The sequence below is a fragment of the Carcharhinus amblyrhynchos genome, chromosome 10 (genome assembly GCF_965287045.1).
Source record: "Carcharhinus amblyrhynchos chromosome 10, sCarAmb.v2.hapA, whole genome shotgun sequence".
In the NCBI taxonomy this organism is placed as follows: domain Eukaryota; kingdom Metazoa; phylum Chordata; class Chondrichthyes; order Carcharhiniformes; family Carcharhinidae; genus Carcharhinus; species Carcharhinus amblyrhynchos.
Genome location: NC_137333.1, coordinates 93,463,865 through 93,487,218, shown reverse-complemented (window position 1 = coordinate 93,487,218; position 23,354 = coordinate 93,463,865). Strand labels below are relative to the sequence as shown.

At 44.4% G+C, this 23,354-nt stretch overlaps 1 protein-coding gene across 1 annotated transcript in view; it reads left to right on the top strand.

Moving 5' to 3' along the window:
* The window catches only part of oca2 (oculocutaneous albinism II), a 358,743-nt gene that overhangs the window by 43,929 nt on the left and 291,460 nt on the right, over window positions 1-23,354 (top strand). The window contains exons 2-3 of the mRNA XM_080197616.1: window positions 683-796; window positions 18,208-18,390. Of these exons, the coding sequence (XP_080053742.1) occupies window positions 683-796; window positions 18,208-18,390 (297 nt within the window). The remainder of the gene's footprint in view (window positions 1-682; window positions 797-18,207; window positions 18,391-23,354) is intronic.

The window sequence follows — 23,354 nt, the reverse complement described above, 5'->3', positions numbered from 1 at the left end:
CGATCTAGATGGTAGCAATTGTTTGAAAAATGCAATCGCAGGAGGCTTGGTGATTTCCTGCAGTGCATCTTGTGGATGGTACACACTGTTACTAATGTGTGTCAGTGGTGGAGGGAGTAAATCAAAAATGGAAAATCTCAGCAGGTCTGACAGCGTCTGTGGAGAGAGAATAGAAGCCAATATTTCGAGTCTGGATGACCCTTTGTCAGAGTCTGGGATCTTCCCCTCCCGCTGAAGTCAGTGGCAATTTGCATGACTTCCCAATCCCACCACCAGGTAACACATTGCGGGGGCAGACTTTGGAGGGACTGGAAGATCCCATCAGTGGAAAGGGCTGGAAAATGCCGCTCATTTTCTGGTTGTCATTACTTTGCTGGTTGTGGGAGTTTGTTGTAAGAAAATTGGTTACAGCAATTCTTGCCTCGCAAGAGTGACTACCCTTCAAAAGTAATTTACTGGTTGTGAGGTATGTTGAGATGTTTTGGTCGTCACAAATTGACTCTGTGTAAATGCCAATTGTTCTTTATTTTACTTTTCTTCTTTGAATCAGCATTGGCAAGGTCAGTGGCCAAGACAGCAGTGTTTACGGCATGCCTCGTCGATTTCACCATGGTAAGAAATTGTGGGCCAATGTACCTGAAAGATCTTCAGACTAAATTCCTCCATCCCTCCTTCATTTTAGGCTCCACTCCAATACTCCAAGAAGTTTAGAATGCCAACTCTTCAACTCCAAATCGAGAGGCGGTGATTTCAATGACAAGACACCTTTGCTGAACATTTCTTCTGAAGGCAATGGGTGAGTTTTAAACTAAAATGAAATTAATTTCTTGACTGCATATTAAATACAAAGTGTGGGCCAGACCAGTCAATGATGGCAGATTTCCTTCCCGAAAAGTCATTAGAACAAAGAACAATGAAAATTATAGCACAGGAACAGGCCCTTCAGCCCTCCATACCTGCACCAACCATGCTGCCTTACTGAACTAAACCTCCTACCCTTCCGGGGACCATATCCCTCCATTCCCATCCTATTCATGTATTTGTCAAGACATCCCTTAAAAATCATTATTGCATTTGCTTCCACTACTTCCCTGTTCCAGGCACCCACCATCCTCTGGGTAAAAAAAACTTGCTTCATACATCTTCTTTATACCTTGCTTTTTGCATTTTAAACTTCTGCCCTCTAGTAATTGACTCTTCCAGCCTGGGAAAAAGCTTCTGACTACCTATACTGTCCGTGCTCCTCATAATCTTGTAGACTTCTATCAAGTTGCCCATCAACCTCAGTCATTCCAGTGAGAACTAACAAAGTTTCTCCAACCTCTCCTCACGGCTAATGCCCTCCAAACCAGGCAACATCCTGGTAAATCTTTTCTGTGCCCTGTCTAAAGCCTTCATAGTGTGGCGACCAGAATTGAACACTATATTCCAAGCGCGGCCTAACTAAGGTTTTATAAAACTGCAACACGACTTGTCAATTTTTAAACTCAATGCCCTTCTCAACCTGCATTGCCGCTTTCAGTGACCTGTGTATCTGTATACCCAGATCTCTCTGCCTAGCAGTGCTCTTAAGCACTTTCAAAGACCTGTGTACCTGTACACACAGATCCACCTGCCTAGCAATGCTCTTAATGGTTCTATCATTTACAATATATTTCCCATCTGTATCAGACCTTCCAAATACATTACCTCAGAATTGTCTGGATTAAACTCCATCTGCCTTCTCTCCGCCAGGTGGCAGATGGAGTTTAATCCAGACAAATAAATCAGATGACAGTATCATGATCACTATTACCGAGACTAGTTTTCAATTCCATGTTTTTTTAAGTTGAATTTAAATTCCACCAGCTGCCATGATGAAATTTGAACCCATGTAACTGGGGTATTAGTGTAGGGCCTCTGGATAATTAGTCCAGTGACATTATGATGAGGCCACCATCTAAGAACATAATAAGAACATACGAACATAAGAAATAGGAGCAGGAGTAGGCCATCTAGCCCTTCGAGCCTGCCCTGCCACTCAATAAGATCATGGCTGATCTGTCGTGGCTCAGTTCCACATTCCCGCCCTCTCCCCATAACCCTTAATCCCCTCTCCTATCAAAAACCCATCAACCCGCGTCTTAAAAATATTTAGCGAGGCAGCCTCCACCACTTCAACGGGCAGAGAATTCCAGAGATTCACCACCCTTTGAGTGAAGAAGTTCCTCCTCAACTCCGTTCTAAACCGCCCCCCCTTTATCTTGAGGCTGTGCCCCCTAGTCCTACTGTCCTTTCTGAGCGGGAAGAGTCTCTCCACCTCTATCCTATCCATCCCATTCATCATCTTATATGTCTCAATGAGATCTCCCCTCATTCTTCTAAACTCTAACGAGTACAAGCCTAGTTTATTCAGCCTCTCCTCATAGCTCAACCCCCTCAACTCCGGTATCAGCCTAGTGAACCTCCTCTGCACTCCCTCCAAGACCAAAATATCCTTGCGTAAGTGCGGCGACCAAAACTGCACACAGTACTCCAGCTGCGGCCTCACCAATGCCCTATACAGCTGCAGCAAGACCTTCTTACTTTTATATTCAATCCCTCTCACTATGAAGGCCAGAATCCCATTCGCCTTCCTGACACCTGCTGCACCTGCAAGCTGGGTTTTTGCGACTCATGCACAAGGACCCCGAGGTCCCTCTGCACCGTCGCCTGCTGCAGTTTTTCTCCACGTAAGTAATAGTCCTTCCTACCATTATTCCTACCAAAGTGGACCACCTCGCACTTGCCGACATTAAATTCCATTTGCCAGTTCCTGGCCCATTCTCCCAGCCTACCTAGATCCTTCTGCAGACTCTCCATACCCTCCGCGCAATTTGCCGTTCCACCAATCTTGGTGTCATCAGCAAATTTTGACACCCTACACTCGGTCAAATCTGGAAATGAGAACAGATGCGGAGGAAGGTTCTAATGGTGGATACACCAAGGCAGGGCAAGGCGGGGCGTGACATCAGAGGGCTGGAAGGAAACAGATGATCATTCAGATGATAATCTCTCATGGAGATTATAACCTGAATCTCAGCTCAGGTCAAATAGGATGTCGAGAAGATCAGAAGTGGAAACATAAATGCTGGAAAAACACAGCGGGGGCAATTCTCCCATTGCAATCCATTAATATTTTGGCGGGTTGGTATGGGAGGCTCGTGCATGTGCCAATTCGTGGGACTTGTGCATGCGTTCCCGATGCACACGTGTCTTCCACCGCAGGCGCGGTTATGACCACGCTGGAAACTGGCAGGAAGAGCGGGTAAGTGATTTTAATCTATTTGTAATGTAATTCAAATGTCATGTCAGGCCCAGGACTAAATTCTCTGCAGCATTGAATCATAGAATCCCTACAGTGCAGAAAGAGGCCATCTGGCCCATCGAGTTTGCCCTGACCACAATCCCACCCAGGCCCTACCCCCAAAATCCCTAAATATTTACCCCCAACCCCTCTAACCTACGCATCTCAGGACACTAAAGGACAATTTTTAGCATGGCCAATCAACCTAACCCGCACATCTTTGGACTGTGGGAGGAAACCGGAGCACCTGGGGGAAACCCACGCAGACACGAGGAGAATGTGCAAACTCCACACAGACAGTAACCCAAGCCGGGAATCGAACCCAGGTCACTGGAGGTGTGAAGCAGGAATGCTAACTACTGTGCTACTGTGCCGCCTACTGAGGGGGTCCTGGGCTGGCCAACAAACGGTAGGCTGACAGATTGGGGCCACTGCACATGCGTAGAGGCCTGGAACTGTCAGACTCCAGTGTGAATAGGCCCCAAGCTTTTAATGATATTCACCATTGTGACCTGTGCATTGCACAGAGTGTGGGAGATTCAACTTTGAACTCCCACTGGAAAGAACAATCACAAATTACACCATTTTTCTCGCCAATTCAGCACTTAGAATTTTTTTGGGTGAATTGGAGAAAAAAACAAAGTGGATGTTTCAAATCCATATGTCTCTTCTTCAGATGGTGAGGAAAATATTGGTGACATGAAAATATCAGAGAAATCCAAGATATTGCAAGTTTTTCTGCTAGTTACATATTTTAAAAACTGTGGAGAAATATATGTTAATTAAGGCAGGGACAGCATGGCTGTGTTAATGGAACCCGTGCCTCTGATATGCTGATGAGTTTAGCAACACTGCAAACATATGTTTACCTTGGACAAGTTAGTAACAAGGGGTGACAGAACAGGAATGTATTTGGAGAAGGTGTTAAGATTTCAAAGGAAGAGAATCAAAGTGTGAAAGAAAGGTGTAAAGAATGGTTCATAAGTGAGTCTACATTGTTTTGGCATTCTGAAAGCTAAAATGAAAAAGAAGGTAAGTAAGACTTGAGTTCTAAACAGGATAGGTCACATAAGGGAAGATCAAAGGGTGAAATGTATTTAAGGCCATAGATCATAAGACATGGGAGCAGAATTAGGCCACTTGGGCCATCAAGTCTGCTCCACCATTCAATCATGGCTGATTTTTTTTCATTCTCATTCTCCTGCCTTTCCCCCATAACCCCTGATCCCTTTATTAATTAAGAACCTACCTTTCTCTGTCTTCAAGACAGTCAATGACGTGGCCTCCACAGCCTTCTGCAGCAAAGAGATCCACTCTCTGGCTGAAGATATTCCTCCTTATCTTTATTTTAAAGGATCCTCTCTTTAGCCTGAGGTTGTGCCCTCTGGTTCTAGCTTTTTCTACTAGTGGAAACATCCTTTCCACATCCACTCTATCCAGGCCTGGCCTGGAGACAACGACACCTACACAAGTAACTGTTTTAGACCTGAGCCGAAAACAGGGATAGTTATTTAACTCCCAGCAAGAAGTATCCGTGAAGAAAGCCTGCCTTAAAAAGCAAGCTGCATACTTTATCTTAGAAGCAACTCCAAAGGGATGTAACTGACTGGTTTGGTAACAGTTACTGGATTTTTACAGATTTAAAAATCTATAAAGCTGTTGTGGAACAATTTGGGGAGAGTTATTTCTGAAGGTTGTTTGGAGCTGTTTAAATGTGATACCGTGTATAGCTATAGTTGTAGTTAGAAGAAAGTTTTGGACATCATTCTCTGGATTTTGCATCTTTTCTCACACTATCGAAAATTGGGCCAGGATAATGGCATACTGGTTAGCACTGTTGTCTCACAACGCCAGGGACCAGGTTCAATTCCTGGCTTGGATCACTGTCAGTGTGGAGTCTGCACGTTCTCCCCATGTCTGCGTGGGTTTCCTCTGGGTGCTCTGTTTTCCTCCCACTGTCTAAAAGACGTGCTGGTTAGATGCATTGGCCATGATTAGATTCTCCCTCAGAATACCCAAACAGGCGCCGGAGTGTCGTGACTCGGGGATTTTCACAGTAACTTCATTGCAGTGGTAATGTAAGCTTACTTGTGACAAAAAAAAACTTTAAACAAATTGGAAAAACACAACTGAGAGCATTTCAAGTTTTCTTCTGAGATGTGAAATAACTCAACATCTACCAGCAGCCAAAGAGAGGTATCGCATTTCTCTCCCTCTCTTTTGCTCCAAAGGAGAGTCATATGGACTCAAAATATTAACTCCCTTTCTCTCTCCACAGATGCTGCCAGACTTGCTGAGTTCTTCCAGCACTTCTTGTTTTTATTTTAGTATTTTGCTTTTACTTTAGTTAAGAAGATCTGCCATTGATGTTTCACAGTCTGCAATCTACCCTTCCCCATCACTGTCAACATAATTAATTTCATTTAATTTATGTATTAGTGTCACAAAATAGGCTTACATTAACACTGCAATGAACTTACTGTGAGAATCCCCTACTCGCCGCACTCCGGATGCCAGTTTGGGTACATTGAGGGAGAATTTAGCATGGTCAATCCACCTAAGCAGCATGTCTTTCAGGTTGTGGGAGGAAACCGGAGCACCCGGAGGAAACCCACGCAGGCACGGGGAGAGCGTGCAGACTCCATATGGAGAGTGACCCAAGCCAGGAATTGAACCCAGGGCCTTGGCACTGTGAAGCAGCAGTGCTAACCACCGTGGTGAAGTCTAAACATCGTTGGGTTCTGAAATTCCAGGCTGCCCGGCACACATTCATTAATATCCCTAATTCCAATTACTTTCAGTTTCAGGTTCTGACTGCCTACAGCCTCAAATGTATTAGACTACCAGAAAAATTATGCCCTTGACATATGTTCGCATCCAATATTTTAACTCCATTCATATTATGAGTAATTATAACCCAGTGTTCTTCACTTATCAGATACTTGTGGTCTATTCCTCCTCCATTAAAAAAATGTTTTTTTTAAAAATAGGCTCACAGTTGTTGAATTCAACTAATTAGGTGGCAATGATTTGTAGTTTGTCACAGTCTCCAACTGCTTGCAAGGCCAGAGGTGATTATGCTTCTTTGTTCAGGGAATTAGTTACACAATAAACTGCTGTCAGTGCCTAATAAGTAGCACTCCGGCTCAATAAACCTTTGTTTGGTCAATCAGACATTTAGAACATAGAACACTACAGCACAAACAGGCCCTTCGGCCCACAAGTTGCGCCAATCATATCCATACCTACCAGGCCGTAGAACTATCTGTAACTCCCAATCCCATTAATTCCCATGTACTCATCCAGAAGTCTTTTAAAAGACCCCAGCGAGTTCGCCTCTACCACCACCGACGGCAGCCGATTCCACTCACTCGCCACCCTCTGAGTGAAAAACTTACCCCTAACATCTCCTCTGTACTTGCTCCCCAGCACCTTAAACCTGTCTCCTCTCGTAGCGACCATTTGAGCCCTGGGAAATAGCCTCCGAGAATCCACCCTATCTATTTCTCTCAACATTTTATTAAGCCTCTATCAGGTCACCTCTCAACCTTCGTCTCTCCAGGGAGAAGAGTCCCAGCTCCCTCAACCTATCTTCATAAGGCATGCCTTCCAATCCAGGCAACATCCTTGTAAATCTCCTCTGTACCCTTTCAATAGCTTCCACGTCCTTCCTGTAGTGAGGCGACCAGAACTGCGCACAGTACTCCAAGCGGGGTCTGACAAGGGTCATATAAAGTTGCAGCATTACCTCCTGACTCCTAAACTCAATCCTTTGATTAATGACTACCACATCCTCCGCCTGCGAGACCAATTTTAAGAGCCCTATGGACCTGGACCCGGACCTTTTCCTATATAAAAAAAGTTCCATGTAGAGCCAGATCACTTATAAACAGGCACAGATGTGTTAGCTGGCTACTGTCTTCCTAATTCCAGGGGCAGGATTTTGGATTTTGCAATAAGAGGGTCCATCATCAAGGTGGGTTTCAGCGGGGGCCTGGCCTGGGGCAGTCCTTTGATGGTCCGGGGACCCGACTGTCACATCCTCCCTCAGCTGGCGGGATGTGTCGGTGTAATTCACCAGATTGTGTTCCTGAATCTTTGCCCAAACATTCTGTGGACTGTGTTGCTGGCGGAGTGGGTGACGAAGCATCTTGTTTGTTTCGTCCCCAGATGTGGAGTCCTCGGGCTCCTCTTTCGATTGTGTTCTCCCCCAGCCAGTGGAGTGGCCCATATTCTAGAGCATAACTGGATTATTTGTAGCCCTGCCCTTAGACTCGTAAGGTCCAATCTCTCAGGTTCATAGAATCCCTAATGTACAGAAAGAGGCCATTGATTTAATGTGATTTATTATTGTCACATGTATCAGTATACAGTGAAAACTATTGCTTCTTGCACACTATACGAAGCATACCGTTCATAGAGAAGGAAAGGACAGAGTGCAGAATGTAGTGTTACAGCCATAGCTAGGGTGTAGAGAAAGATCCATTTAATGTGAAGTAGGTCCATTCAAAAGCCTGATGGCAGCAGGGAAGAAGCTATTCCTGTGTCAGTTGGTACACGTCCTCAGAATTTTGTACCTTTTTCCCGATGGAAGAAGCTGGCAAGAGTATGTCCAGGGTGTGTGGGGTCTTTGATTATGCTTTTCCGAGGCAGCGGGAAGGGTAGACAGTGTCAACGGTTGGGAGGCTGGTTTGAGTGATGTACTTGGCTTCATTCACGACCCTTTGTAGTTTCTTGTGGTCTTGGACAGAGCAGGAGCCATATCAAGTTTTGGTACAACCAGAAAGAATACTTTCTATGGGTACATCTGTAGAATTTGGTGAGAGTTGTAGTGGAACATGCCAAATTTCCTTAGCCTCCTGAGAAAGTAGAGGTGTTGGTGGGTTTTCTTAACTATAGGGACCAGGACAGGTTGTTGGTGATCTGGACACCTAAAAACTTGAAGCTCTCGACTTTATCTATTTTGCCCCTGTTGATGTAGACGGCAGCATGTTCTCCTTCATTTTGTTGAAATTGAGGGACAGATTATTGATGTTGCACCAGTTCACCAGATTCTCTATTTCTTTCCTGCCCTCCGTCTTGGCATTGTTTGAGATCCAACCCACAATGGTGGTGTCATCAGCAAAATTGAAAATCAAGTTGGATGGGAATTTGGCCATATAGTTGGAGGTACATATGGAGTATAGTAGGGGGCTGAGGACACAGCCTTGTGGAGCACTGGTGTTGAGGATGATTGTGGAGGAGGTGTTGTCCCCTATCTTTACTGACTGCAGTGTTTGGTTAGGAAGTCTAGGATCCAGTTGCAGGGGAAGGAGCTGAGCCACAGGCCATGAAGTTTGGAGATGGGTCTTATAGAAATAATGGTAATAAAGACTGAGCTGTGATCTATGAATAACCTAACAAAGACATAGGTGTCTTTGTTATCTAGGGTTGAATGTAGGGCCAGGGAGATGGTGTCTGTGGACCTGTTACAGTGATAGATGAACTGTAATGGTCCAGGCGATCTGGGAGACAGAAATTGATTTGTGGCATAACTAACCTTGTGAAGTACTTCATAATGATAGATGTCAGAACCACTGTTTGATTGTCATTAAGGCATGCTGCTTGGCTTTTATTTGGTATCGGGATGATAGTCGTCTTCTTGAAGCAGATTGGGACCTCAGATTGTTGTAAAGAGAGGTTAAAGATGCCTGTGAATACCTTTGCCAGCTGGTCCATGCAGAACCTGAGTGCACGTCCGGATACCCCAACTGGGCCGGTTACTTTCCGTGGGTTGACTTTTGAGAAGGCTACTCTGACGTTGCTAATGGTGACCTCAGATATAGGTTCATCCAAGGCTTCTGGGATGGAGGGTGTGCTCTCGCTGACCTCTTGCTCAAAATGGGTGTAGAATGCATTGAACTCATCAGGAAGAACTCACTGGAGCAGGTGATTTTACCTGCCTTCGCCTTATAGCCTCTTATATCTTGCAGACCCCACCATAGTCAATGGGAGTCCGTGTGGCTAGCTTGGGATTCTAGCTTGGAGCGGTACTGTTTTTTGGCATCTTTGATGGATCTCTAGATCATATCTGGTTTTCTTGTATAGTTCAGGATTGCCTGACTTGAACTTAGACCTGGACTCCAGAAAGCAGTGGATATCCCTATTCATCCATGGTTTGAGGTGGGGAAACATGTGAATTCGCTCCTTTGGCACACAGCCTTCTACGCACTGGCTAATGAAGTCAGTTATTATAGTGGCATACTCATTCAGGCTGGTCGCAGAGTTTTCAAATACTGACTAGACACTAAGCAGTCCTGCAGGAGATCATCCAATTCCTCAGACCAACATTGCATGATTTTCTTTGACGGATTCTCCCATTTCAGTTTTAGCGTATAAGCTGGGATCAGGAGCCCTGTCTTGTGGTCTAATTTACCAAAATGTGGGTGTGCGATAGAGCGGTATGCATTCTTGAAATTTGTGTAACAGTGGTCCAGGATGTTTGAGCCTCTGGTGGAACAGGGGATGTGTTGGTGGTAACTTAGTAGTACACTGTTGGCCTGATTGAAGTTCCCAGCCACGATGTACAAAGCCTTGAAATGTTTTGTCTCGAGGCTATTTGTGATGGTGTATATTTCATCCAATGTAGTCTTCACGTCCTTGTGGGGTTGGAAGTAAACTGCTGTCAGGATGAACAGAGGTGAACTCCCGCAGAAGTTAGTAGGGGAGGCTGGAAGATACTAATCCATTGAATCTGCACCGACAGCAGTCCCACCCAGGCTCTGTCCCCTAATCTTGTAACCCTACGTATTGCCCTGCTGATCTCCCTGACACTAAGGGGCAATTTAGCATGGCCAATCCACCTAACTTGCACATCTTTGGACTGTGGGAGGAAACTGGAGCACCCAGAGGAGAATGTGCAAATCTACATAGACAATCACCTGAGGCTGGAACTGAATCCGAATCCCTGGCACTGTAAGGCAGCAGTGTTAACCACTGTGCCACCATGCCACCTGTGGGCTTCACCATTTGTGTGCAATGTATGTAAAATAATAATGACCAAGGGGAAATGGGAGCTCTTGAATTTCTTGCCTGAGCATAGTCTCTTCCCTTTTCTCTTTTCACTCTTTTCCTTTTTTTCCTGTCCTCTCCCTCTTAAGTTTAAGTTTATTTATTAGTGTCATAAGTAGGCTTACATTAATACTGCAATGAAGTTACTGTGAAAATCCCTTAGTTTCCACACACCGACGCCTATTCGGGTACACTGAGGGAGAATTTAGCATGGTCAATGCACCTAACCAGCACATCTTTTGGATCTTGCGAGGAAACTGGAGCACCCGGAGGAAACCCGCACAGACGTGGGGAGAACATGCAAACTCCACACAGACAGTGACCCAAGCTGGGAATTGAACCCGGGTCCCTGGCACCATGAGGCAGCAATGCTAACCATTGTGGCACCATGCCGCCCTTTTTCCCCCCACCCTCCATCTCTCTGTTTTTCTCTTCTGTTTCTCTCTCTCTCGCTCTCGTGTGTATAAAATGAACAGTAATTGACTTCGTGGACATACTGCTGAAATTTCAGGTAGATATTGCTACAGCTTGAATGAAAAGTGATTGAACTATTCAAGCAGATAGGGGAAGACCCAAAATATTGAGCGAGGCATATTAAATCGCCACTGAGCACAACCTATGCTTGAATACATTCCTGAACGGTGCTAGGTCAAGGGAAATCCCCAAGCCTGGAAAAATGCATGTCATTGCATTAAATATTTAACATTCTCGGACCATTCCAAGCTATATTAAACACACAGCTCTAATGTTCGACCTAAACAGCCTTAGGGCAGTTCTGTAAGTGATGGAAACCCAGTATATTTTGTATCTAGCCCAATATAAAATTCTAACTGCTTTTCTTTTAGAGCAAATTAAGTATTCTGCAGAAGTGCTATTGCGTAAAAATAAATGTCAAATTTCAAGCACTCATTGTGGAAGATCCATTCCAATTTGTTTTACTAACCTATGTCTAAATAAACTAATGGGGCCTCATTGTGTTGAACAGTAATTGTATTTCCACAGGGATATTAATTTTAGTTCACATGAATACAGTCATAGTTAGCAATGCATAAGTAAGATTAAATAGCATAATAAGTCATTGCTTTGATAAAATAGCATTAACTGTAATAAGTCATTATTTTGATTAACTATTCATGAAAGATGATTTTATGAGATTAATTTATTGATTTGAGAGTAATATTTTCTGGGTATGAGAGTTCATTGACTCGTATTCAGATTCATTCAAGAAATATACCGTCATTGGTTAATGGTGGTACAGGGCCCTGTGAATTGATACATGTAGCTTCCAGTACCTCCAGATGCATCACACTGCGAGCCTAACAGATAATAGCTTTGTTGTCACCGTAAGTTTTAGTACAGTTAGTTCAATTACTGAATCATACTTGATGTTAAATATTAAGGGCTGGGATTCTCTGCGCCTCCACGGCGCACTTTCCGGTGGCAGAGGTGGCTCACCATTCGCTTCTGGTGGGATCTTCTAGTCCCATTTATATCTATAGTGTTTTGAGTGGCTTGTCTTCCTGCCACCGGAGAACCTGTCATGCAGGAGTTGCCTTTGAAGGGGCCAGAAGATCCCGCCGGAGGGAAGGGCCAGAAAATCGTAGCTTTGTGTCTTGAGTTTTTCCAAGCACAGACTAGTTGGCTACAACTTGTATCTTTCTCATTGAGGACAGCAGAAGGGACGTAATGGGTGGGATTTTACAACCTCGCTCGACCTGAGACCAGAAATTCCCGCTCGAGGTCAATGGAGCTTCCCATGGTCTGACCCCTTGCCTGCTCCAGTTCCCGTGATGGGTAGGACTGTAGAATTCCGGTGAATGTTTGACACAATCCACCAGCTATTGGGACGTGCAGCCTATATACCGAGCATCACACCAGCACTGAAATTCGGATCCCACATTACTCATTTGTGTGGCAGAAGTCCTTATGGTTTGATAACAGCATCCTGTTAGTGATGAATACAACTCGTGTAGCTGCTGCAGAGTACCACAGAATCATAGAACCCTACAGTGCAGAAGGAGGCCATTCGATCCAACCTGTCTGCACCAAACTCAATCCCACCCAGACCCTATTCCCGTCACCCCACATATTTGCTCTGTGAATCCCCTAACACTGGGGTCAATTTATCATGGCCAATCAACCTAACCCACGTATCTTTGGACTGTGGGATTAAACCAGAGCATCCAGAGGAAACCCACGCAGGCACGGGGAGAATGTGCAAACTCCGCCCAGACAGTGACCCGAGACTGTAATTAAACCATGTCCCTAGTGCTGTGAGGCACTGTGCCACCGTGCTGCCCCAGCAGTGTGGGAAGTCTAGCTTTATCTGTTGCTCAAATGTTTTAGATACCTTGCCCTTCTAGAGTGATCCAGGGTAGACTTGGCTCTTTTCAGAGCAGGAAGAGGTTTATAAGATGCTAAAAGGGATTGATAGGGGATGTTGGGGTGTTTCCTCTTGTCAGACATTCTAGAACAAGAGACCATGGTTTTAGTCTAAGGGGTGGCAGATTTAAAGTGGAAATGAGGAGGAATTACTTCACTCAAAGGGTCATGAATCTATGGAATTCAGTGTATGAGGGAATACCAAACAAATTTAAGAAGGAGAGAGATAGGCTTTTAATTATTAGCGGGGTGAAGGGTTATGGGAGGTGGAGATGAGCTGAGATGAGATTAGCCATGGTCACATTGAATGGTGGAACAGGCTCGAAGGGCTGAATTGGCGACTCTTGCTTCTAATGGTTAGCACCACTGTCTCACAGCACTTTGAGGAGGGTTTCAGATTCCTGGGGCATTGGGACCAGTTCTGGGGGAGGTGGGACCTGTACAAATTAGACGGGTTACACCTGGGCAGGACTGGGACTGATGTCCTAGGGGGAGTGTTTGCTAGAGTGGAGGGTTTAAACTAATGTGCCAAGGGGGATGGGAACGTATGTAAGGAGTCCGAGAAGGAGGGAGCAAGGACAAAATGTGGGGAGAATCACTAGGTTGATTCCAGAATTGAGAGGGCAGACTGAGTAGACTAGGGCTATACTGATTGGAATTCAGAAGAATGAGGGGAGATCTTATAAAAACAAATAAGATTATGAAGGGAGTAGATAAGATAGAAGCAGGAAAGTTGTTTCCACTGGCGGGTGAAACTAGAACTAAGGGGCACAGCCTCAAAATAAGGGGAAGCAGATTTAGGACTGAGTTGAGGAGGAACTTCTTCACACAAAAGGTTGTGAATCTGTGGAATTCCCTACCCAGTGAAGCAGTTGAGGTTACCTCATTGTTTTTAAGGCAAAGATAGATAAATTTTTGAACAGTAAAGGAATTAAGGTTATGGTGAGCGGGCGGGTAAGTGGAGCTGAGTGCGTAAAAAGATCACCCATGAGCTTATTAAATGGCGGAGCAGGCTCGAGGGGCCAGATGGCCTACTCCTGCTCCTAGTTCTCATGTTCTTATGTCTGTATAGCACACAGAAAACAATACTTTTCACTGTATCCCAATACATGTGACAACAATAAATCAAAGCAAAATCGAAATGGATATTGCTGTTTCTCTCATTCCCTTGGTGTAAAATACCTCATTGAAAAAGTGAGGTGTCAGTTAAATGCACAGCAGTGATCAATGGGTAGAAGATGATTTTTCTTTCTTTAATTCCTCATCTTGTTGGAACAATTTTAGCTTAGCGATAGCTTTGTAAATTGTGGCCTTACTTTCCCATTTGTATTTATACCTCTCATGTATATCTCATTTTCTTCCTAATGACATGTTACCGTAGATAGTCCTGATTTGAATAGTTGCAGTTTTGTGTGTATTATATGGAAGGATTAGTAAGTTCAGCTGCTGCCTGATGCAATCATCAAGGCTGATATTGAATCTCTTAAACTCTTTGGCATTTTGTAACATCGCAGCGCAGCTCTCTTCCCACAAAGAGCCTTTTGCATTACTGGAAAGTGCAAGATCAGCAGAATGAAAATGAGGACGATTGATTGTGGTGTCACAACTATTTTCCCTCTGCTGCTGCGATTCATGACTGTATGCCTGTCTGTGTTTTAAACTATTGGCATATTCGTTAATGGATTACACGGGGGGAAATTTGCCCACGGGATTCCTCTTTGATATTGAAGAAACTTGTGAACAGGTAGAGGCTCACAATGCTGCCTGACTCCATGGAATCAGTGTCATCTGCTGAATTGTGCTATTTGAATGCATTTCTCCCCACAGTGTAGGGCGGCACGGTGGCACAGTCGTTAGCACTGCTGCCTCACAGTGCCAGGGACCTGGGTTTGAATCTCAGTTTGGGTCACTGTCTTTGCAGAGTCTGCACGTTCTCCCCGTGCCTGCGTGGGTTTCCTGCGGGTGCTCTGGTTTCCTCCCACAGTCCAAAAAACATGTTGCTTAGGTGCATTGGGGATGCTAAATTCTCCCTCAGTGTACCCGAACAGTGTGGCAACCAGGGGATTGTCATAGTAATTTTATTGCAGTGTTAATGTAAGCCTACTTGTGACAATGATAAATAAATGTTAGTCATGACGCCATCTAAGTATGTAAGTGGGACAATAGTGTAGGGTTATGCTGAGATTAGTAACTGTGAGTGTTATCATGACCAATTTCCAAGGAAAGCAGTTGCCTTGGGAATCTGGTGTCTGGTGTACAAAAGGCATGCACTGTTCAATGTAACTAGTTTTGAGTGATTAACACTTCAGTGCTGGACATGTTTGCTTGGAAGAGATGCAGACGTCGAATTGCCTTCCTGGCATTGGATCTGAAGGATCTTGTGAAGAAACTACTGGTGGTTCTCCTAGTGCTTTGAGATGCTTGCTATAGGTTTAGTTAGCCTTAGAAGGGTGATCTAGCTGCCCGGTAAACCATGATTATAGTCTTGGGTTTTGAGGATCATGGAAATGCTTTGCAGATATCACTTTAGCATCCCTGAAGAAGTCAAACTTCCCCCGCCAACTCATAGAAGATCCTATTTTGAGACTGACCAAAATGGGGAAGGTGCATCTGAGGAGGCACTGAAAACATCGAGCGACTAAAGGAAATAAAAGCGATCATTAATATTGTGATTGGTGTCCTAGATTTGTGGTTCCAGGTGAGCAGGCCCTAATCTGACAGATGGAGTATAATGTGGGAAAATGCAAAGTTGTTCACTTGGGAAGGAAGAATAAAACAGCAAAGTTTGATGTCAGTGTACCTTAAAGAGTTGTTTTTTAATTCATGTTCACAGCGTTAGGTGATGTCATTGTTGGGAGGAAAAAAAACTGTGGGCAGGTCAGGTGACAGGGGTTGATTATCAGTTTCAGTTTGGAGCTGCAGGTTTGAGTTTTAGAAGGGACAGCAAGCTGAAAAGAAATGCTTTCCCTCTCTCCCTGTTGTTTTGAAAATTCTGTTGGTTAGCTGAAAACAAGAACTTGTTTTCCTGAAGGATGCTGCTCTTGGGGCTGAACCAGAATCTCTCTGATATTTTGGGAAACTGTCTTGTCTTCAAACTGTTCTGAGTCTCAAGACCATTTGACTGCAGAATTCAGTTAAGAACCTTGATCCCAGTACCATGAGAGCCATAGACTTTGCTGTATTGAACCTGTTCAGAGGGTTGTTTATAGAGGTTGGTTTGACTGGGGCAGCTTTATATATATATTAAGGGTTACACATTATAGTGGCTATTTTGTTTCTTGTTTGTAAGTGATAAAAATTCTTGCTAATTTTCTTACATACATGTTAACACTATTCTTAAATAAACTTCGTTTGATAAAAGCTCCCAAGTGGGTCACTTGAATCATAAGTGAAACGTCTGATGCTTATCCTAGCCAAATTCAAGATGCACAACTTATGATTCAGGCAGGCTTCATAAAACACTTCGGAGTTTCTGACCTGAACCATAACAAGAGCATTATTTAAATGGAGACCGACTGTAGCATTCCCAGGTGCAGAGGGATCTGGGTGTCCTACTGCATAAGTCACAAAAGGTTAATATACAGGTACAGCAAGTAATTAAGAAGGTTAATGGCATTTTTCAAAATTAATTTACGGGATGTGGGCATCTCTGACTCGACTGGCATTAATTATCTATCCCTAGTTACCCTTGAGAAGGTGGTGATGAGCAATCTTGTACTGCCACAGTCTCTGAGGCATCTGTACACACACAGTCCTATTAGGGAGGGAGTTTCAAGATTTTGACCTAGTGACAGTGAAGGAACAGCCGATGAATTTCCAAGTAAGGGTAGTGAGTGATGGGAAGCTCAAGCTAGTGGTGTTCCTAGGTACTTGCTGCCCTTGTCCTTCTAGATGGTGGTAGTCATGGGTTTGGAAGGTGCTGTCTCAGGAACCTTGGTGAGTTCCTGCAGTGCATCTTGTAGATTGTACACTTGGCTGCTACTGTTCATCAGAGGTGGAGCGATTGAATGTTTGCAGAAGGGTAGCAATAAGAACATAAGAACTAGGAGCAGGAGTAGGCCATCTGGCCCCTCAAGCCTCCTCCGCCATTCAATAAGATCACAGCTGATCTTTCCGTGGACTTAGCTTCACTTACCTGCCCACTTGTCATAACCTTTCATTCCTTCACTGTTTAAAATTTTATCTATCAAACAGGCTGTTTTGTCCTGGATGGTGCCAAGCTTCTTGAGTGTGTTTGGAGATGTGTCATTCAGGCAAGTGGACAGTATTCCATTACACTGCTGACTGTGCCTTGTAGATTGTGGACAGACATGGAATGCTATTCTTTATTTTGAGGGGAATTGGACATAGAAGTAAGGATGTTATGCTTCAGTTGGCAACATGGTGAGGCCACATCTAGAATACCGTGTGCAGTTTTGGTCTCTTTGGAACCATTTCAATGATCAACTTCTCCAGGAACTCTTAGACAATAGGGTTTGAGTTTTTTGATGAATGAAGCCTATTTACTGAGTTGATCCCTGTTGAAGGAGGATCCGATGTTCTTTCTCACCATTTGAGGGATTCCAAACAAAAGCAAAAATCTGGTCAAGCTTTGGGATGAATACTTTTAATGATACATCTCCAAGAATGGGAATTAGCTGTCGCCGTCAGTGACAAAAAGTAAGATTTCACCACTGCGAGTCCACGAAATCAACGCTAACTTCATTCCGTGGCCCAGGAGATGGTTCAGGAATATCAAAAGTCACAAAGATTATTTATTTATTCACTTACTAGTGTCACAAAGTTGGCTTACATTAACACTGCAATGAAGTTACTGTGAAAATCCCTTAGTTGCCAGGCTCTGGCACCTGTTCGGGTACACTGAGGCAGAACTTAGCATGGCTAATGCACCTAACCAGTACATCGTTCGGACTGTTGGAGGAAACTGGAGCATTCTGAGGAAACCCATGCAGACATGAGGAGAATGTGCAGACTCTGCACAGACAGTGACCCAAACCAGGAATCGAACCCGGGTCCCTGGTGCTGTGAAGGAGCAGTGCTAACCACTGTGCCACCGTGCTGCCCTAAGCCACCTTGATTAAGAAGCATATGGCATACTTGCCTTGAACAGCTGAGGCAGAGGGTGGAATTTTTCTGTCCCACTTGCCGCGGGGAATTGCCGCAGGTGGCACACAGACCATGCACGGGCCGTTGACCTCGGGTGGGATTTAACATGGTCAATGTACCTAACCAGCACATCTTTCTCTTGTGTGATTTAATCTGAACTTGATGGTGTTTGGAATGGAAAGTAACAGATCTGAAATTTGGGTGCTCTGTGGGCAGTGCCAGTTTGATACCTGGGTGGATGGTTGGGCATACATCTTACTATGTGCGCTGCCATCGTAATGCTTCAGAATGCTGTTGATCTTTAGCAAGAGGTTCACGTCAAGCCATGACTTTTCTGTTGATAGGAGAAGCTACCTGACTCTTCACGAAGTGGATCCTGGTGAATCATGGGAAAGCAGCTCGGGCGAGCTGGAGCGACGGGGTCGACTAGGAAGCGAAGTTGGCTGCCTTTCCGCATCTACCTCTACTGAGAAATGTGACATCTTGGACAGTCTCCACCTGAACTTCACACTCTCCAACAACTTTAGGTAACAGATGCCCTGACATCGGGTTACACTTTGTTTAATAATTACTCACTGATCATTTGTTTTATTTTCTCCTCTCTCTCGCGTGGCTTTATTCAGACTTAATGCGGTCCTGTAGCTGAAAACCTTGCTGAAGAGGCCATTGTTTACATGTGTAACTAGACAGTCACAATCTCCGTTGCCAAGTCTGCGGCTCCATCCCTCTTCCTACCCACTGTCTGAGGTTTGCATCCTTGGGGAGCTATTTGACTCCAAGCTGAACTTCTGACCTCTTAACTCCTCCATTTCCAGGACAACCTTCTTCACACATCACATGTTGCATTGAAAGCCTCATCTGTTCTTCTATTGCCCTTGGGCCTGACATCTCCGACCTCTTTCTCCTTCTTTAAAATGCACTCTGGGCAAACGCTACATTATGTGATTTTGTGACAATGTGAGTTTCATCAACTGTACTTTTGATGACATTTCCTTCCCCTTGCTGAAGGTGGCAGTAGTGGCTTACCAAGAGCTGGGGAAGTTACAAATTAAAGTAAAAAGTCTGACAACACCAGGTTTTAGTCCAACCTATTTATTTGATAATATACTCACAAGCTTTCGGGTTAGCCCCTTCGTCAGGTGAATGGAGAGTTACAAATTCACACTGAAAATCTGGTTGGTAAATATCAACCAACTAGTGGTGCCCAGTTTTCTTGAGTTGACTGATCATCAGCTGAAGGAACACAATTTCTATAATTACTTCCATTTTTGTCTTTAACCCACACAGCTCCTCTTCCAATTAATATATTGATCATAGAATCCCTGTTATGGAGAAGGAGGCCATTCAGCCCATCGAGTCTGCACCGACCACAATTCCACCCAGGCCCTAGTCTCGTAACCCCACATATTTACCCTCCTAGTTTCCCTGACACTAAGGGGCAATTTAGCGTGGCCAATCAACCTAACCCGCACATCTTTGGATTGTGGGGAGCACCCGGAGGAAACCCATGCAGACCTGGGGAGAACGTGCAAACACCACACAGACAGTGACCCAAGGCCGGAATTGAACCTAGACGCTGTGAGGCAGCAGTGCTAACCACTGTGCCACCATGCTGCCCATTAATTAGTGACTTCACTGCCTAAAATTATTGCGAGGTGAATGTCCACGCATCCCATTCTGAACATTATAATCAGATAAAATTCAAATGATGTCCTTTTAAACTAATTCTTCACATGCATGGATTGCTACATATATCTGTGTACGTAGATTTGTATACATGTGGTTTGCACGTATGTATATATGAGAAGTTAACCATTTAAGTGTTATTTTATGAGATTGAGGAGAATGCCAGGTAATAAAGGGAGGAATCATACGTTATCTTGCCAGCCCTATTGTATTAAATTCATTTTTATTAGCTGTGAGCATCGCTGGCTGAGCCAACATTTATTGCTCTTGAGAAGGTAGCGGTGAGCTGACTTTTTGAACCATTGGAGTCCCTGACGTGTAGGTACACCCAGGGAGAAAATTCCAAGATTTTGATCCAGTAATAGAGAAGGAACGGTGATATATTTCGGAGTCAGGATGGTGCATGACTTGAAGGGGAACCTCCAGATATCCGCTGCTCTTGTCTTCTAGATGGTTGTGGTCATGAGTTTGGAAGGTGCTGCCTAAGGAATCTTGGCGAGTTCCAGCAGTGCATCTTGTAGATGGTACACACGGCTGCCAGTGTTTCTTGGTGGTGGAGGGATTGAATGTTTGTGGAAGGAGTATCAATCAAGTGGGCTGTTTTGTCCTGCATGGTGCCAAGCTTCTTGAGGGTTGTTGGAACTGCACTCACCCAAGCAAGCATTCCATCATATTCCTTACTTATGCCATCTAGATGGTAAACAGACTTTGGGGAGTTAGGAGTTACTCACCATCAGATCCTAATCTTTGACCTGCTCTTGTTGCCGTAGTATTTATTTAGCTTGTCATATAAATGCTAGGGCAATTCAGTTTCTGGTCGCTGGTAACCCCCAGGTTGTTGATAGTGGAAGACTCAGTGATGGTAATGCCACTGGATGTCAAGGGAAGACAAAGAAATTCATTGAATTTCTTTCAGCGCTGCTCCACAGCCCCAGAATTGTGGGGTTTGACACAGTGTCACAGTATCATCTCCCTCCAGGTGGCAACTAGTATATCTCTGGCTGACATGTTGCCACCCATATCTTAGTGTTTGTGTCTCCTGACTTCAGTTCCCTTGAAGAAGAGGGCCTGATCACTGCCATGCTCTGCTGCATTGCTTGGTTGCTTGTTGCAGATGTTTCTGTTGTAGATATAATAGCCAAAGTGCAGGGAAACGATTGGTGAACCAGTGAATTAAGTTATTTGAGATTTACATATATGAGATGCAAATACCTTGGGCAGGATTTTTGCTCCCGAGGTGGGCAGCTTCGGGTGGGACATTTCCTGGCTCAGAGCACTTTAGGAAAATGTGACTCGAATGGCACAAATTTCATTCTGGGAGGGATCATAACTGCGCAATAGGGTCAGGTCTGCCATACTGGGTATAGATTGCAGGCATCCATGGGTTGGGAGTGCTGAGGAAGGCTGGTTAATGCACTTTGTCCCAGTTATTTTGTTAAATTTTAGGTCCTCTGACGTTCACTTCTCGTGCCACTTTACCCCTCCACCAACTTCTCATGCACCATCCAAGCCAACCCATTTCTCCCCCCATCCACACCCAATGGACCCACATGCCATCCATCCACAAGGTCCCTTAAAGCCCCATTTCAACTTAGTGCCAACTCATGAGACCATCCCCATGTTGCCTTTACCAACATGGCCAGCACATGCCAATGTATGCCCCTAACCTTTTCTCTTACATCCTCCATGCCAACTCACCTAATAGCCATCATAGGGAGTTCTCAGCAGTGATGCTGAGATGAAATGAAGTAATGTTTTAAATACTTATTACAGAATTCACTATATAAAGAAAGCCCTATCCATCAAAATCTAGTCAATACATTTAAATCCATTCAAGTACTCAATCCATTATAAAAACAAATATTTGTATTCATAACTCAAATCATAAAATCAAACTGTCAACTTTTAGTCACACATTATGATAATGATAGTTGTAGAAAGTAGTTAAGCAATGGTACAATGATAGCACTTGGGGTAATGTCAATTAAAACTACCAGGCTGTTTTATTCCCATTGATACAGGCGGGCAGTTTTCTAAATTTTAAAGGGAAAGGATTTACATAAGAACATAAGAAATAGGAGCAGGAGTAGGCCATCTAGCCCTTCGAGCCTGCCCCGCCATTCAATAAGATCATGGCTGATCTGTCGTGGCTCAGTTCCACTTTCCCGCCCTCTCCCCATAACCCTTAATCCCCTCTCTTATCAAGAACCCATCAACCCGCTTCTTAAAAATATTTAGCGAGGCAGCCTCCACCACTTCAATGGGCAGAGAATTCCAGAGATTCACCACCCTTTGAGTGAAGAAGTTCCTCCTCAACTCCGTTCTAAACCGCCTCCCCTTTATCTTGAGGCTGTGCCCCCTAGTCCTACTGTCTTTTTTGAGCGGGAAGAGTCTCTCCACCTCTATCCTATCCATCCCATTCATCATCTTATACGTCTCAATGAGATCTCCCCTCATTCTTCTAAACTCTAACGAGTAACGATTTAAATAACTTAACTTGAGGGTTCTACATACATTATCCTCTCAATAATAGCATTTGAGTCTCCACAATAAAGTTGTGGAACACATACTATGAGATGAGCCTGTCCCTGAAGTGAAACTCAGATTTGCTTGACATGTGCAATGAGTTGAAATGCCTGAGCAAATTTGTAATGCGTCTGTGCACATCATGCCCTGCAACCTTTCCTCGATCAGTTAAAATGGAATCTGCTGGAAATGCAGGCTAGTCTTACAGATCTGGGTCCTGTCTTGGTCCTTGGTCCTGGGTACTGCATTATCCCCCCACTGTTGTCTGACTTTTTTTTGCTCTTAGTCTGACAAAGTATCATCCAGATCTGGAATGTTGGCTCTATTCTCTCTCCACAAATGCTTTCAGACCTGCTGAGGTTTTTCACCATTTTCTGGTTTCATTTTTGGATCCTGTTCACCATTTTTAAAACTCTGTGGACCCTCCACGACTCAGTGAAAATCTGGCCTTATATTCTTTCCTCCTGATGCTGAATTGCTCTTGTAAGGGTTCCTAACCAGTTTCCATGTGCTCCAGATAATAACCTCCACTTTTACAGTAACTACAGACGGTATGGTGGCACAGTGGTGCTGCCTCAGTGCCAGAGATCCGAGTTCAATTCTGGCCTAGGGTCATTGCCTGCAAGGAGTTTGCACATTCTCCCCATGTCTGCGAGGGTTTCCTCTGGGTGCACCAGTTTCCTCCCGCACTCCAAAGATGTGCAAATTAGGTGGATTGGCCATGCTAAGTTGCCTCTTGTCTAAAGATGTGAAGGTCAGGTGGATTAGCCAGGTAAATGTATAGGGTTACGGGGGGTTGGGACTGGGTAAGATGATCTGTTGGAGAGTTGGTGCACGCTTGATGGGCTGAATGGCCTCTTTCTGCACGGCAGAATTTTTACACTGGATTTATGGCCACGGCAAATGACTGAGGAAACACTGTGCAGCAAGCTCTCCGAGCAGCTGGTTGGTGCATGTCTCTTTTAATCAGCACAACACCAGTGGATCTATGAGGAAACCTCACCGCGCGTCATGTGCATCTCTGTGACTGTCAACATCAAGCATCACCTGGGAAGTGGCGTGGTTGCAATTTGTTCTGTCTCGCTTACTTGGTAGCGGAGGAAAAAGCTGTAACTTGGAATAAATAGGCTATTCAATCAACAGAACCGCATCAGCAAAGTGAACAGTCCTGTGACTTCCAGCACAAAAATAATCGCTGAATATTAGATTTCACCAATTGTGTCCTGGAACAGCTTTTATTCCGCTGAGGAAGGTTTCAGCAAGGAACTGTCGTTAGCTG